Below are 17091 nucleotides of genomic sequence, written 5' to 3'. Positions count from 1 at the left end.
AGATTAAGTAGGGGACTTACCTACTATATGTGTTCTACTGTATATTAAACTTAGCCTAGTGCTATTTATAGTTATACATTATTATTATCATTTTGCATTCAGTATTGAGCTAACCCTTATCTGTTTACTAAAATATGTTGGATTCATGTTAATGTGTATTTAAAGAAATTCAAATTTGTGGAGGGAAATTAAAAAATATATAAAAAAAAAATTGAATCACCCAAAGACTTTTACGACCCCCCTGCAGTACCTGTTGAAGACCTATGATCTATTTAAAATTGAAAAAACCTTCTTTCAACAGGGGAGGTGGAGTGAGTCTGCCTCCCACTCACCTCTTGAGTCAGGAGGGGCTGGCCATCAGCTGGTCCTTGCAGGTGAGCATCGTTAATAAGCGTTGGTTATGCGAGTTTTAATTGTGCGCCGCAAACAGATGCACCTAATAAAACCTTAACTAATAACAAACCAGTCATTTAGAAATAAAGCAGACACTCGAATGAAGCTAGATTTAAAACTCTCCCACTGATATTACACAACATCGAACACAAAAGGCTCGGCGGATCGGCCCATTATTATTTCCAATCTGTGGTGGAAAACGTTCCTCTTTTTTTCAGTCTTCACATCACTGTCCAGCAAGCAGCTATAAAGTCTACAGAGCCCGTCTGTCTGTGTGTTGGGGCTCCATGGCTACAAGAAACAGTGATCCCTTCTTCTCTCGTTAAAAGCTTTGTGAAGGAGAAGAAGAGGTGGATGCTAAGGAGTGCGTGTGTGTGTATGTGTGTGTGTGTGTGTGTGAATGTACCATCCCCACATTATGCCTGTTCGTTCCAACTGCCTCAGAGCTGGGTGTGCGTGACAAACACCAGACCAGCAACACTGGTCTCACATCTTTTATTGTGTGCCCACTCCAAACGTCTTCCAGGACTCCCAGGATTCTTTGGAGCCCTGACAGTGACAGTACCAGAGGAGCTCAGCTGCAGTCAGGACCTGAAAATGTTTGTCACTATCCTGTTTGGAGGTTGGTAAGGTTCCTGGGTCTACCTTTTTTGTTTATCTATCTTCCAGCCAGGTCTGATGAGATTAGTTGTGAATTACAGACTAATTTGTTAATTTTATAAGATAGTACCAGGGAAACCGGCAAATTTGTTTTGTAATTGGATGATAAGATCCTATATGAAAATGTATTACAAGAGACCTGGCACCGTGACAGCGTGTAACTGACGGACACATTTCTTGCCACGGTTTCCTGTATGAGTGTTGACTGATCGTACAGAGATAGATTTCTCGGCAGATGGCAGGATGGAAATGTTCAATCTCAACTGCAAGCTAATCAACTTCATCCATCATTTAAAGGAGAAGTGCGGACTGGATTTGAAAGGTACTGAACTGTAGTGGTAGAGACTGATTATCTTACAGCAGAATGTAAGAGCAAAATATAAAGTGAAGTTAAACAAATATTTAATTGATTAACTTCAGCTTGAGGCTACTGGATTCTTTCTGTTGAAATCAAGGACTAAAACAATAAAATTCTTCCTGCAGAGTGTGTGGACCTGATGGACAGCAGTGGTAAAGTGATGAACCTGGAGGCGAAGCAACACAGTGTGGCTCTGGCCAACAGCGTGCTGGCAGAGAGACAGTACTACGTCCTCCTGAGAGTCTGCCGTGAGTCTGTCTCTGTTGGTTGTCCATCAGCAAAACGCTGAAGTAACTTTTGCAAATGCATAGGAGAAACATTTTCAAAACGGAATCAAGTTAACAATGTTTGACCAAAACAAATTGTTATATAAATGACAGCATGAATAAATGATGGTGTGTGTGTGTGTATATATATATGTGTGTGTATATATACATATATATATACACACACAATATGTATATATATGTGTATATATATATGTGTATATATATATACACACACAGCATTCTTCTCTATATAATTCTTTCTTTCTTTCTTTCTTTCTTTCTTTCTTTCTTTCTTTCTTTCTTTCTTTCTTTCTTTCTTTCTTTCTATATATAAAAAGAAAGAATTATAGTTTTGAAAGCTGTGTTCACTACTCTATTTTCCTTCAGCAGAGGATGATGCTGGAGGTCGGAAATATGTTTCGCTCCTAAACAACGAAAGCCAGAGTCATCCCGAGTTAACAGGTAACAAACAAAGCCAATTCAGCAACTGACTCCGACTCAACAGGGTGAGGAGCAGCATTTGAAGTGGATCGCTGAGGCCTCCTGCTGGTCAAACATATTTCTGCATATTTCACTTTCATCTCATCTTCTACCGCTTAATCCTTCACTAGGGTCGGGGGGGTTGCTGGAGCCTATCCCAGCTGGCATCGAGTGAGAGGCAGGGCATATCACCAGCATATTGCAGGGCTCATATTTCACTTTATTAAAACTAATTATACACCAATCAGCCTTAACATTATCCCCACTTGTCTAATATTGTGTAGGTCTGCAATTTTGCCACCAAAATAGCCCTGACGCATTGAGGCATGGACTCTAGACCAATGAAGGTGTGCTGTGGTGTCTGGTTCCATGACGTCAGCAGCAGCAGATCCTTATAGTCCGGCAAGTTGTGAGGTGGGGCCTCAATTGTTTGTCCAGCACATCCCACAGATGTTCGGTTGGACTGAGGTCGGGGGAGTGTGGAGGCCAAGTCCACATCTTGAACTAGTTTTGTTCCTCAAACCATTTTTGCTTTGCAGTATCCTGTTGAAAGAGGCCTCTGCCATCAGGAAGGACCGTTCCTATGTTTTTCCTTCCTTTGACTTTTGTTAGATTCTAATCACAGAGGACTCAAGAAAACCCCATTAGTTTTGGACATGCTTGTGCAAAGTCATCCAGCCATCATAAATCGTCTTGGTCTTGAATCATTCCCAATAACCGCCCATTTTCACTTCTTCTAAAATGAACGTTGAAAACAAATATTCACTTTCTGCCTAATATATCCCACCCCCTGACATACCGTAATGACGAGGTGATCTGTGTTGTTCACTTCACCTGTCAGTAGTTGCAATGTTATGGCTGATGGATCATCCCATATAATAAATGGTTTGTCAACTCTTGTGTTGTAGAGCTGCTGAGGAAACTGTCAAACAAGGACAAAGAGCCAGATAGGAAAATCAGAAGAGTACGGACGCACAGGAGCAAAAAGATTTCTACGAAGAGTCACCACATTTAATATAGCTTCAAACATATGTGTCTGATTTCTTTAGTGTAGAAAATATGTATTTACACAGACCTTTTCTATTTAAGCAACCTTTAGAATTCTTTAATATAATTAATATTTGAATGCAATGGATAAACGAGCCATTTGTTTGTTGCAGTGTCACAGCTGTTCAGACTTATGGAGAAATCTGAAATAGAATAGTTTGGGGAAAATATAGTTAAAATGTAATATTATATATTAAAGAATACATAAAAAATGGTTAATGTCTGGACAAAGTCATGAGAGATCCAACACTCTAGTGTGAAGATATATTTTAGTGCTTCAGATTTACTAAACACGGGCTATTCTACTAGATGGGACAAGGAACATTGAAAAGTGAAAAACGATGAAAAATGTCTCCACTGAAAATAAAGAAAAATGAAAACAAAAATGTCTCATGATGAATACCTCCATTACCAATGTAGTTGATTCATGCGTGTGTGTGGACAATGAGGACTGGTAATGAGAATAAGTCTCTGTGCCCGGTCTCCACACAGCCCATTAATAATAACGCACAGACAGGGAGTAAACGAGGCCATGGTGAGACTGCTCCTACATTAAGGGCTCATTTGCTTGTTTTATTATTGAGGCACAGAGTCCTTCCTGAAACAAGAAACCTCACTTCCAATTGGGCCATATTTCAAAAACGTCTGGCCCTAAATTTATGCTGTTGTAGAGGAGCCCAAACTTAGACACTCACAAAGAGCTCTGATGGAAACTGTCTCTATGGCAGGAATGGGGAAATAGGGCAACTCAGAATTGAATTGATGTTGAAACTGTTTTAAAACAAATATTCCCTGATTCCTCGTGGTCATGGGTGTCTACTGCAGTAGCCATGGCCAGCTCAAGTAATGTGAAATAAAACAACTGCATTAGAAAGTGTATCCTTACATTGGATTGACCTGTTTTTCAACTGAGTCGACGAAAACTCAAATTCTTAAATGCAGTCCATGACTAGTCAAAAGAGATAGAAACAAGTGATAATGTCTGTGAAGATTCATAGTCATGCTGGTAACTGTAGATCCAATAAGAATGCTAAAACAAAGGCAATTTCATTTGAGGTTCTTCTGTTTGGAGCATTCAGATTTTTACAACATCTGTTGGTTGTACACACCTGAAACTCACATAAGTAGAGTGTGTTAACAAGTCAATACTGATTTGTGCTCTCCAGCACAAATTTAAGACTGAATCGGCCACTTGAATGAGTGGTGAAACATCTTTATCTTTTGGTTTTAACTACAACAGTACTGAATATTGACTATACTGAGTAGTGGTGTAACGATTCATCCACTACATCGATGAATTGATTTATTTTCCTACGATCCTACTACATCGATCTGTGCTCGGCAAGTTGTCCTTACGGACGACATACATCGATCTAATATCGTTTTAAAAATTAATCAGTCGATTGTATCGATAGTAGGAAATAACGCATTGGATTTAAGCACGTCAGACTTTATATTGGTGTGTGTTTTAGCACTTTTAATGACCCGATTGAGTCTGACTATGTAGTGGCGGTGGTAGTATGGGTGGTAGTCAGGCTGGAGGTCGGAACTGACGCGACGGAGCGTTGTACGGACTTAAAGTGCTACACACACAGTGTTACTCACTTATGGAAGACTGGCAGCACGAATTTGTAACTTTGGATGTGAAAGTGAACAGCCAGCAGTCCTGCAGGGACAACTGCAAATAGGCGAAGGTTGGAAAACGATCCAATTTCGTAGTCAGTGACGAAATAGCGTCACAAATTCGTATTTTACTGTTGTTCACTACAATGAAAAAAATCCGTATTTATTGCGCTTAATCACGGCTTGGTCTTGTTATGTTTGTGAATATGCAAAGCTATTGAAGTCAGTAAGCATTATGTCATGCTTGGGAAATGTGGGAAATAACCAACAGCATATAGCCTACTTGTTTAATGAAAAACTTTAATGGCCTTCTGAGAATAGATGCTACAGTCCTCTTCACTTTCTTTTTAGTAGGCGATCATCATGAGACGGAGCAATGACATTATATCCCTTTTTTATTTTTTCTTTCTATTTTTCCTCCTCACTGTACATAAAGAAATGTGATCTAGAGATCTAGAACCGCCACTGCTGCGTAGGCATTTATTTCAGTCACACTCGTTTCATTTTTGGCTAAAAAGTTACACAATCGATTTCAAGTCACTGAATCGTTTGGCATCGTGTCGTTCTAAATTAACCAAAAATCATCCTTGAATCGTATCGGGAACCACAAATCGTGATTCGAATCGGATCATTGTTTAAACGAATCGTTACACCCCTAATACTGAGTTGAATAAACAAAAGTAACTGCATTGAAGGTAAAAATAAAAATATTTATTCACATTCATGCCTGGTATAAATGATTGAAACGAAAACAAGTAGCCAGGGAATAATTAAGGTAGTATTTAAACATTTTGCATGAATTAACAGATGGTGGCTAGAGTATAGGCGGCTGCACCGTGGGTTGTAATCCTTGTAGCAGGGGTTTAGGTTTGATTTCTTGCCTGCACCTTATCCTGTATCATACCCCCTCTCTCTATGATGTCCTGACCCTATAGGGCTCTGCTGGACAACGGTGGTTTGTTTCTGCCCCACGTGATGGGGCACAGAAACCACAAAAAAGGCATAAAAACAAACAAAATTAATAAAAGATAAAAGTAGTTGAGGAACTGTTATGTCTCGTGTTACTGCAGGTGAACCCAAGTGCAGGAGGCAGAGCAACTGGTTTACTGAGTTTATTTACTTAACGGGGCATAGGACTGAGTGCTGGATGAGAATTTAAAGTGGAGGCGTGGGCTGATTCCTGATTAAAATAACAAGACAGAAACTGAGAGGAACTGGGAGGAGCTGAGAGGTTCATTATTTTCAAAACAGAGAAGTTTGGTTAAATATAAAATTAAAAAAAAAATAATAATAATAATTTACTGCAATCAGACAAATGCAGTAAAAAGTTCAATATTTTCTTGCAAACTCAAAAAGTCACAAATACGCATCTTGGCATCAAATTACTTTCATAAATTATTGATCAGTTTCCTTCTCTTGTAACAGTGGTTTGCACCAGTTCACGGAAGAAGCAATACCAACTCAGACTGACTGCCATTTGGATTCATTAATGATCAACTTCCACAAACAACAGTTCCTCTGTCGAAAGCCCTGAAGATTATATAAGAGGAGAAACCCTAACCCTGCAGACAGACGGTCAGCCAGTGAATCTGAGCCAAAAACCAGAGGAAACAGCAGAAATGTCCGCATGTGAGTTTGAGTCGCTGGAAAAATCTCTGGAGTCACACCTTCCAGAGGCCGAGCTGGCGGAGGTGAAGCGCATCTTATTTGGAAAGGAAACAAAGTGAGTTGTCACCTTTATGTCACATTACCAAACTGATCCAAAACTTGCAAGTATTGCTCATCACACATTCTATGTTGCTTTTCCTGTTGAATTTGTTCCTGGTGACTTATTATCTGCTGAGTGGACTTTGGTCAGGTCAGTCAGAGCTGCAGAGTACAAAGTTTTCAGCAAGGAAAGGAATGCAGTTCTTGGTTTGGTAAAGGTCTCACAGTTGTACAGCGGACTCAGAAAGTAATCTGACCCCTTCACTCATTTACACATAATCAGAAATGACAGTACTTTGTTGAAGCTCCATTGACAGCAGTTACAGCTTTTAGTCTTAAGGCTTTCAGTCAGTTTGTCCCGTTCTCTCAGACATATTCTGTCATCCTCCATCACTTTGAAGCCTCTCTGAACTGCCATCTTGTATCTGTGGGGTTTCTTCAAGTCATTGCCTCACACGTGCATGTAAACACACAGAAAGGGAACCACTGCTGATGTTTCAAGTCACTCCACTTTTCTTCAGTTATCTTTCTGTGTTTGTTTGCATTCATCCTTATCTTAACTCTTGACTAATCTCTCTGTATTTGCTGCTGAGAAGAGGCCTCACAGCATGATGCTGCAACTGCCATGCTTAGATTTTGGTTGGTAGACACCAAGTCAGGTAATGAGCAGTTACTGATGTACAAGCTTTTCCCAATGATTTCAGTTTAGTACTAGAGACATTTTATGCCTCTCAAAGTCTTTTAGATGTAGCATAGTAAACTCTGAGAGCTGAGGTCTCCCTTTCAGCAGGTTCTCCTTTGCACAAGACACCTACTGCTCCATGACTAGGGACTGACCAAGGCCCCTCTTGCTTGGTTACTCAGTTTATGCCCAATTTCACAAAGACTACTAGTAATCCATAATGTATTTCGTGGTTCACTGACTTCATAGGCTGACTTTTGACCTGACATATGGAGTTGGCCGAGGTCTCTGGTCTCCACTCAGTTATCCCTTAAAGCGAAGGCCTGAATGGCACAAACAAACAAACAAACAAACAAACAAACAAAAACACTCTCTTTTACAGAAAGTTGGACCTACCGGACTGTGCTGTGGAAGCTGCCTGTGAACGGGACTTTGAGCTGAAAGGTTACAAGTTTGATGCTTTACAGGAGCAAATTAGACCACCCAGAAGGATCCGGGTTGGACTCATTCAGAATCGTATTGTTCTTCCAACTGATGCTCCCATCCTGGACCAGGTTAGGATTTATACACTTGCACCCAAACCTCCTGTGGTACAGAATGAGCAGAGTAGAAACACACACCTCTAGTCATTTTAACCAGTACCACAATATAAAAATACAAGTTAACTTTGCATACACTCCAAAACCTGCTCAACCCATAACCCAAGGGTTGACGATGTGACAGAACACGTGCTGGGTTTTTTTTGACCCAAGTGTCTGTGTTAACCCATTTAACCCAGTTTCCTGGGTTGCTCATTTGACCCAAACCAGTGAGTTAAAGTAACCTTATTCAGGGATTAAAAACAACCATTCACCAGGTTGTCTCACTGTATTGCTACTTTTATGTTTAAAATTCAAAATGACATTATTTGTTATAATGAAAAATTATGAATAATTTATTGTGATTTGTAAAATCAAACTAAAATAAAGGCCACTGCTAACTTTCCTTTAATGGCAGTTTTATTGACAATTTGGAAACAAACATAAATATGTTCAAGTTTAGATTCAAAACAACATTTCCATATCAAAACTCACTCACTCTCAAACAGTCTCTAGACCAGGGGGGTCAAACTCATATTAGTTAAAGGGTCACATTCAGCCCAATTCAATCTCAAGGGGTCAGACCAGTAACACAACTATATCATAAGATATAAAAATAATGACAACAACTCCAGATTCTTCTTTTGTTTTAGTGATTTGTATCCTCTTCTTACTTTGGCCTCCTCTGTTTTCTTCGTTCCTTTTTCTTCTCTTCCTCGTTCTTCCCTTCCAACTCCTCTTCCTCCTCCTCCACTCCAGCGTTTTTACTCATCAGTGCTTATCTATTGACAAAAGTAATGTCAGCTTAATTTAGCCAGTAAAACGTTTGCAAACTTAACTTTGTTAATCAACATTAAACGCACTTGTGATCCATGATTATGAATTATATTCAGTTGGAAATTTTAGAATACTATAGAATTACAGTATATTAAGTAAATAAGTTAGAAATTAAATGTTTACTTTTCAGAAAAAGCATGTAAGACGGCTGATTTAATGCTTAAAAGAAAAAAGAAAAGAAAAACTACTAAGGACAGATGATAAATACAGATAGACAAATACAGTGTTCAGGATGTACAATAAGTCTATCAAAATCAAAAAGAACAATAAATATTCCTCTCACTTGTTTGAAGAGACTGTTATATATGCTTTCTCATTACACTCCTTTTCACAGATCAGTGCCATACATAGCCGAATTGGTGAAATGGTTGAGGTAGCAGCCATGTGTGGTGTCAACATCATCTGTTTTCAGGAGACCTGGAGTGAGTTACTTTACAAGAATCTTAAATCTAACACATTATGGACTAGGAAGTAAAAGAAACTGAAAGTTATTCTCTTCACAGCCATGCCCTTCGCTTTCTGCACTCGCGAGAAAGAACCATGGACAGAGTTCGCAGAGTCTGCTGAAGAAGGAATCACCACACGATTCTGCCAAGAGGTGATATTATGGTTCTTTGCCACAGTACTTGTCGTGATTTGATGCAAGGCTAATCATTCTGTCATGTGTTTTTAGCTGGCCAGAAAATACAACATGGTAGTCGTTTCCCCAATTCTGGAAAGAGAGGAGCTGCACAACACTCTGTGGAACACAGCGGTGGTGATCTCCAACTCTGGAAATGTGTTGGGAAAGAGCAGGAAGAACCACATTCCTAGAGTCGGGGACTTTAACGAGGTTTGTGGATGATATTCAACTGTGTAGAATTAAAATTTAAAAAAGAAGAAGAAAAAAAAAAGCTACTGGGTGGATGATGATTTGTTTTTGTACTCAGTCAACATATTATATGGAGGGTGACTGTGGCCACACAGTGTTCCAGACACAGTTTGGGAAGATTGCTGTGAACATCTGCTACGGGCGCCATCATCCACTCAACTGGTTCATGTACAGTATGAACGGAGCTGAGATCATCTTCAACCCTTCGGCTACTGTTGGAGCTCTCAGGTAAAGGACACAGTCCTTATCTGTGGAATGACCGTATGTGCCTGCTGAATGGGTCATGTTTGTTCAGTGTGTACAGCTTTCCCCTGTTGCATTCGAGGAATATGCTTCATGTAAGAACACTTTCCGGGACCAGTGTCTGGGCAACAGAACAATCTCAGTGTATTGTAAAACCATTATTATCACATTATGTTTTTTCTGTTTGACTGTAATAGTGTACGTTCACACACTCAGAAACAAATAGGTCAATTAACTTAGAGGCCTTATCCTTTTTTCTTTTCTTTTTTTTTCTGCTTACCTAAGGTTGGGTTGGGTGGGGGAGGTTGGGAGAATAAGCAAGAAATTCACTCCCAGCAAATTCTTGGTGAACTCTGGTACCGTCTCCTCCCAGCTCGTCTTACAGCTCAGCTCCCACTGAACCGTGTTCACTTTTAAGTACGATCACTGCAGCTGACCTCTAAGATAAACCATCACTTGGGGCAGAAACAAACCACCGTTGTCCAGCAGAGCCCTATAGGGTCAGATTGAGAGATGCTAGCTCATATATTGGCCATTTAACACTCAGTTGCAGACCGTCGCAGTTTGTACTGAAGGTCAGAGTTTGATGAAGACAACAGAACCACATCGTCTGTAAAAGGTAGAAATGCAGTTCTGAGGTTTTCACATCCTCCTCAACCCACCTCTTAATCCTTATGGCTTCATTTGCTCTTGTTTACATGGATCACCAATAATATTCTTCTGTCTCTACAGTGAGCCCATGTGGCCCATAGAGGCCAGGAATGCAGCTATAGCTAACCACTGTTTTACTTGTGCCATCAACCGTGTTGGGACGGTAAGACCTCCTCAGTCTGTGTGTACTCATGCTTGTGCAGACATTAATGACAACATATGAAATCAAGCAAAAATGCATGTGTGCATTTATTTTGGATTCTCGTGTTTGACACAGGAGCATTTCAAAAGTGAATTCACATCCGGTGATGGAAAAAAAGGTAGAAGACTTATGTCCTTGCATTCAGAAGTTTATTTATTATTATTATTATTCGTAGTGGTAGTATTTGGGAACATAGGCATCCATGAGTAGAATATAATTTGACATTATCATCAGACTACCAGTTACAGAGAGCTCTTGTGCGTTTTTTCAGCTCACCACGACTTTGGACATTTCTATGGGTCCAGTTATGTGGCTGCTCCTGACGGCAGCCGCACCCCGGGTCTCTCCAGGACCCGTGACGGTCTGTTGGTGGTAGAACTGGATCTCAACCTGAACAGGCAAATCAGCGACAAATGGAGTTTCAAGGTAAATTCAGCAAAGCATTACTCTGAATTTGGGATTTTGAACATCAAAGTAGTCACCATTTAATTTTCAGATCCGATTTTATTTACAATCTCACACTTTGACAATCAACATTTTATATATTTTTTTATAAATGTGTTCTGAGCAGTTAAACCTAGAATTAGGTCATAAAAAAATCATCTCTCATCTTAAAAAAAATGTGTAAATTGGTAGTTTATTGTTATTATTTATATGCTGCCAATATGACTTGTTATCTGTACCTTTCTGTTCAGATGACCGGGCGGTATGCTGAGTATGCACAGGAGCTCACCCAGGCTGTGAGGCATGACTTCAAACCCAAAATAGTGAAGGAGTAAAACTCATTCCAGATATACAGTTTACCGTGTTATGGTCCATTTAAGCATAAAACACATAAATGTACTTATTTTGTGTTTCGATTCTGTCTGCACTTAATTTTATAAAACTAAATTCATACCCTTTCTTCATGCAGATGCCATACATGAATTCATTTCAAATTTTGAGATCTGTGTAGCAGTCCAAGATCTGTTTGTTTAGAGTTATCTACATGAAATTAAGTATTTTTAAAGGAATCATATATGTCTCATATGTCTCATTATAGTAATAATGAGACAGTTTTGATATAACTCTCAATTTGGATTATTGTATTTAAGCCTTTCTGTAATATAAAAGAATTCTTTCATTTACAAATTACTTTGAGAAAAAGAACCTCAAATGTCTCAGATAAAACTCATTATAAAGTGGCTTTTTTCATAGTGAATAAAAACATCATCTGAAGAAACAAGTTGGCAAGACGGGAAATGATCACAATGCAGATACCAAACAGTAATGAGTCACATATGACAGACGGTATCCAGAGGTGATTTTATTTCCCTTTCAGTCCTGATGGTATATAACGAAGGAGCAAGTACCTGAATAAATACTCATTTAAAAGGAAAATGATAAAAGATTGAGCACATATATCTTTATTCACAACATATAATAAATGCAATTCTAAGTTTGATTAAAAAATAAAGGTTGCAGTTTATAACGTGCCGTTTATTCTTATGAAAAAGCTCAACCAGGGGGTGATGACTCTTCACAGCTCGTGAAAAGCCTTTTTAGTTAAATAACACATATGCCTGATATGAAACATGTAGTGCAAAAAACATATACATAATACCAACTTTTAAAATTCAAATAAAACTGAGTGACAATGAGGACAAATTACCTTGTATTCATTGCTTTCAATCACCCACCAACATGTTACTGTGACACCAGGACACGAGCTGCTGAGCCGCTTTGTTTTCCTTTTTGTCCCAGTGAGGTGAATGTAACTGTTGGATGCATGTTTCTTTGTATCAGTGTTCAGTTCTTCAGCCGGAGCAGAGTATTGCATTGATCCTTTGCTGAGCACGCCGCACGTCAGAGCTTTAATTACCTGAGACTCTCAAAACTCATCTGCTTCCTGTATTCCCTGTTGATAAATCATCTGAATAAAAAGTGAGCCAGAAGGAGCTTTAAAAGGCAAGTAGAGGTGGGGCGGTGAGGGGGGGAGCACATAAGCAGCATCACACCGACTCTGAACACGACAAATAAAATGAACGTAATGCGTGTCGTCACCATCATTCCTCAACTACTTGTGTGCACTGTTATTTCCTGGTAATTCCTATTCCAGGTCAGGATTCCCACATTTGTATCCTCTGTTCATAGTGTGAACTCCTGAGCTCACACAGATCCAAGCGTAGAAGTCAACAAAGATAATCAAATTCATGTGAACAATCTGCTCATCTGTTATAAAAAAAACCCCCCACCTTATCCCGACAAGCTGAGACGTATTAGAATATATCTATATCTATATATCCATATATATAGATATATACACATATATCTATATATACAGATGCACGTGTGGTTGGGTTTTTTAGCACCAGAAAGAAATCGCCCGGTGGATCTGTGACAGCAGACAAAGGGAGATGCCGCTACACTGGACACCTGCAGCATCATGTTACTGTAAGAACAAAATCCAATTCCCTGATCAATGTCCATCAGCTCTCTTTAAAGACAAACAGGATGTCCTCGTCTGTCCCGTAGCTCCGCCGGGCCTCTTCAAAGTTACTGACACTGGTGCAGCACACACCTGAATAACAAACACACACACCTGTTAGACTAAACCTGAACACATACACCCAGTTGTAAAGACTAGGGCCTGCGTAAAATGTGCTTTAAGGTCTAAGTAGAAAAAATACTTGTTGAACCAGTGATAAGAGACCTCAGCAATCTACTGGATTTATTTAGAGATATAAATTAGTTTTTGTTTCAGCACGGGTTCAGGTTGTCTGCGATGTCAACATGACATTAAATGATGTGATAGTGTTGGTTTGCCCATGAAACAAAAGCGAAAGTGCATATACTTGCAGTGTTTGTCATTCGTCTTCTTTCACAATCCCAGTTTATTGGCTGGGTTAATGTGGGTGAAATAGCATTGAGACATCCGTGGCAGCTGTCACTGTGCTAGAATGTGTCAACATCGTGCCGGGTGGAAAATGTTTATCACGAGGCCGGAGGAAGCACAGTCTAATCCAACTTTGTATGTCCAGCTGGCGCAACCGGCCTCTGTATTGGTGTATCAACACTTCAGTCTCAGATACACTTTGTGTTTAGTGGTAATTTGCTAAGCAAGTTGCCTTCATGTCAGAAATGATACCAGCTAAACAACTGTTTTAATCATTTGCTTTTTGACAAACTTGTTTTGAACGTTTCTCACAAGTAATACTTTGTTACAACTCAAAAAATCATCATCACAACTATTTCAATTTTTATATGATTGATGAAAAATATAATTATTTTTTTATTAAATCTATATTCTACAGGTTAACTGGTGATTTTTTGACTCCAAAACAACATCTAAATGAAAATTTCTCTTTTGTCACAGTGATATGATGAACAGTGATTTCTTCATTTTCATCACATTTACACAAACACTTGATGAACTCAAGTCAAATTTTTTATAAAACTGACAAATGCCTAACTTGTCGGTAAAAATGTCAATTAAACTTGCTAGTCAATCTACTGATTACACCACATACTCCAGACATCCAACACTGCATTTGACATTTTTTTAAATTAGCATGAACACTTTTTATATTAAACCCCTGATAATGTAACGTTCTGCACATAGTTTGGACATGTAGGGTTACTCACGGTCAGAATACGCAGGGTTGTTGTAGAAGATGCTGCCAGACGTCCTATTGAAGCCGCATACAACCACAAAGTGACCCTGGTACTCCGGCTTCCTGCAGAAACACTTCTGGCCCACGGGGAGGAAGCAGCAGTATTTGACAGGCGAGGAGCACAGTTCACATGTCAACACCACTGCGTTGACCAGCACGATGGCAACGTGGCCCTGCTCCAAGTGACACTGGATTTCCTGAATTGTCACAGAACTGGTAGAAGATACAGAAGTTAACATAAAACCATAGCCAAACACACTTAAACTAAGTTTTCACAAGTACTGACATATATTACTGACATATTTCATTTTATTCCCAATGGGTCAGAAGTTTACATACACTCAGTATTTGGTAGCATAGCCTTAAAACTGTTTAACTTGGGTTAAACGTTTCAGGTAGTCTTCCACAAGCTTTGCAAAAGTTTTTTTTTAATTTATTGGATTCAGGCCAGGGCTTTGCAATGACATCTCCATTGCCTCCACTTTATTGTCCTTAAGCCATTTTGCCGCAACTTTCGAAGTATGCTTGGCGTCACTGTTCTTTTGAGACCAAGCTTAAACTTCCAGGTTGATGTCTTAAGTTGCTGTTTCAGTTCTGTTTCATCTACTTTCTGAAGTTTACCTGTCCCTCATCAGACAAAAATCTGCAAACCATAGCCTGGCTTATTTATGCTGGTTTTGGAGTAGTGCCCTCTTCCTTGCTGATGTACAACTCTTATCGTGGATACAAATGATTTGTGCTTTTTGTTCCAAAGTAGGTAGGTGAATGACACTTTTTAGAAACTGCTCCCAAGGATGAACCAGACTTGCGAAGGCCCATTTTTTCCTCTGAGGTCTTGGCTAATTTGTTTTCCTATGATATTAAACAACAGCAGAAGTTTGAAGGCATTAAAATACGCTGACAGATGCACCTCCAATTAACTGTCAATCAGCCAATCAGAAGCCTCTAAATAAATGTTATAGTGTTATGAATTTGTCTAAGATGTTTATAGTGACAGGTGATTTCATGTAAATGTATGACCAGCTGGAATTGTGATAAAGTGAATTCTAAATGAAGTAATCACATGAAATGACATGTGTTGTGTAGTGGATGTCCTAACAGACTTGCAAAACCTTTAGACATCTCTGGTGAAAAAAAAATCTGTCCAATGACTTCTGCCTATGTGTTTGTAAAACTTTCAGCCTCAACTGTAACACAAAAGTTTCAGGTCTTAAGACTAATCTGTGTTATGAAAATGCCTGCAAGTGAATACGAATGATAAAATAATGAACAGAAAACTCACCATTTCTTCACCAAAACGCCTTTACTCTCTGCTTTAAGGAAGAGATCGTTTACTCTGTCTTCTTCCGTGTCAAAATGCTTCTTATAAAAGGACTGTAAACAATTTTTTTTTAAAAAAGAGAGAGAGAGAGACCATTACACACACTGAACTTAAACAAATATTTTTTAAACCACACTGTTTGCTTTGACTGTGCAAACTACCTGATTTTTAAAGCCCTTGTCTACACCCAGAGTCTGTGTGAAAAAGCAGTGTTTAATTCCTAAATGGCACATGAGGTAGGCCAAGTCAATAGTCCACACGCTCTCTGTCAGCTTCAAGTCCCAGATGGCTGTCTGAAACTCCTCATCGCTGACTGGGTGGAGGTACCTGTGACATGAGACGGAGAGACAATGTGAACTCAGGCTCAGTGAAACAGAAAGTACTACTTTACATCGTAAGTGTTACAGTTTTAAGACTACCCTTCGATATTGTACATGAGGTAAATAAGTGGACTGTGACTATGAATTATGATTTTAGACCTAAAGGCGAACATACTTGAGGACCATCTTGGAGCAGGCTAACCCACAGTCCCAGTGGTACAGCTGCCGAATGACAGGTACATTCAACAAGACGGCGTCATCTGAGAAAACCCAACACACGGTGTTAGTGCATACACATTAAAACAGACGTATTTATAACGGATCCTTTTTAAAAAAAGTACGTTATCTCAGTTCGCAGGTCGTGAGACTCACCTGTCATTCTGTTGTATTCTTTCTGTGAAGCGAGGCGGCTAGCTAACTCAGCTGGTCAGTCTTGTTTGAGACACCGAAAGAGGTTAGGTTTCTTCATCGGTGCTAACTAGTTAGCACAACTGCTAATTTAGCTTCCAGGAACCACAGTGTTTATTGGTCTGTTTGGCAGGTTCGCTCCTTTAGCATCGAGGCTGGGCTGAACGTATACCACTGCGATACATACAGTGGTTATGTAACTAAAGAACTAATAAAAAAAATAAGAATAGAAAACTGAATATCAGCAAGTTCTTATGACAGTACTTTTATCTGAAACACTCCTCTATCCTAGTTCCCAGCTGGTTGTTAGCATTTTGTCTTCTTCTTTTGTTTTAATGGCGGTTGTCAAACCTTCGTGGAGGCTCAATGCCGCCACCAACCGGACTGGAGTGTGTACCGAAATATTAAGAGCAAACAAAACGGTACAATGTTTTTTTGTTTTGTTTTGTTTTTTTTTTCCCAAATGAAATTATTTTAAAAACGTGACGATGTAACTAAAACACAGAGACAATCATTTACAACATTGAATGTTTGCAATTTTTATGGCTGCACTTTTATCTGAAGCTTAAACATAGACGGGCTATGTGGTAGGGGCAGAGCTGGAGTCCCTGAAATCAGTGGAACAAATTCAGGCCCATCATGAACCATGTCCACCACCCTCTACATGACACAGATAGAGAAGCTTGTTCAGTGACAGGCTGCTTCTCTCTGTCTCCATGGAGGTCGTTTGTTCCACAGGATATAAGACTCTACAACACCTCCCTGTGAGGAACCAACTGGACTCTGCT

At 39.4% G+C, this 17091-nt stretch overlaps 3 protein-coding genes across 8 annotated transcripts; 2 read left to right on the top strand and 1 right to left on the bottom strand.

The window, feature by feature from the left end:
- The first annotated feature begins 785 nt into the window (after positions 1–785).
- LOC125012280 (uncharacterized protein C22orf15) lies at positions 786–3593 on the top strand. Of its 6 annotated transcripts, none has more exons than XR_007113259.1 (5): positions 786–1015; positions 1289–1375; positions 1537–1659; positions 2071–2186; positions 3069–3593. XR_007113259.1 is itself a non-coding variant. In XM_047592140.1 (5 exons), the coding sequence occupies exons 2-5, from the start codon at positions 1297–1299 to the stop codon at positions 3173–3175; spliced, it is 384 nt and encodes a 127-aa protein (XP_047448096.1). In that variant the 5' UTR covers positions 795–1019; positions 1289–1296; the 3' UTR covers positions 3176–3593. The 6 variants fall into 6 exon arrangements, 5 of the variants coding, with proteins under 5 accessions (XP_047448096.1, XP_047448095.1, XP_047448094.1 ...); XM_047592140.1 differs by having other exon boundaries at positions 795–1019; positions 2068–2142; XM_047592139.1 differs by having other exon boundaries at positions 797–1019; positions 1277–1375; positions 2068–2142.
- A 1008-nt stretch (positions 3594–4601) lies between these two features.
- On the top strand, positions 4602–11509 carry upb1 (ureidopropionase, beta). Its single transcript, XM_047592489.1, has 11 exons — positions 4602–4901; positions 6256–6553; positions 7602–7773; positions 8969–9056; positions 9138–9232; positions 9308–9466; positions 9564–9733; positions 10481–10562; positions 10677–10719; positions 10873–11027; positions 11297–11509. Exons 2-11 carry the CDS (start codon positions 6450–6452, stop codon positions 11378–11380), a joined length of 1152 nt encoding a protein of 383 aa, XP_047448445.1. The 5' UTR covers positions 4602–4901; positions 6256–6449; the 3' UTR covers positions 11381–11509.
- Positions 11510–11986: 477 nt separating this feature from the next.
- gucd1 (guanylyl cyclase domain containing 1) lies at positions 11987–16626 on the bottom strand. Its single transcript, XM_047592490.1, has 6 exons — positions 16268–16626; positions 16071–16155; positions 15737–15902; positions 15537–15628; positions 14226–14467; positions 11987–13161 (listed from the first exon to the last, which is right to left on the bottom strand). Exons 1-6 carry the CDS (start codon positions 16272–16274, stop codon positions 13070–13072), a joined length of 684 nt encoding a protein of 227 aa, XP_047448446.1. The 5' UTR covers positions 16275–16626; the 3' UTR covers positions 11987–13069.
- Positions 16627–17091: the final 465 nt, after the last annotated feature.

Source organism: Mugil cephalus, chromosome 8, assembly GCF_022458985.1.
Source record: "Mugil cephalus isolate CIBA_MC_2020 chromosome 8, CIBA_Mcephalus_1.1, whole genome shotgun sequence".
NCBI lineage: Eukaryota > Metazoa > Chordata > Actinopteri > Mugiliformes > Mugilidae > Mugil > Mugil cephalus.
This window is presented reverse-complemented; position numbering and strand designations above follow the sequence as displayed.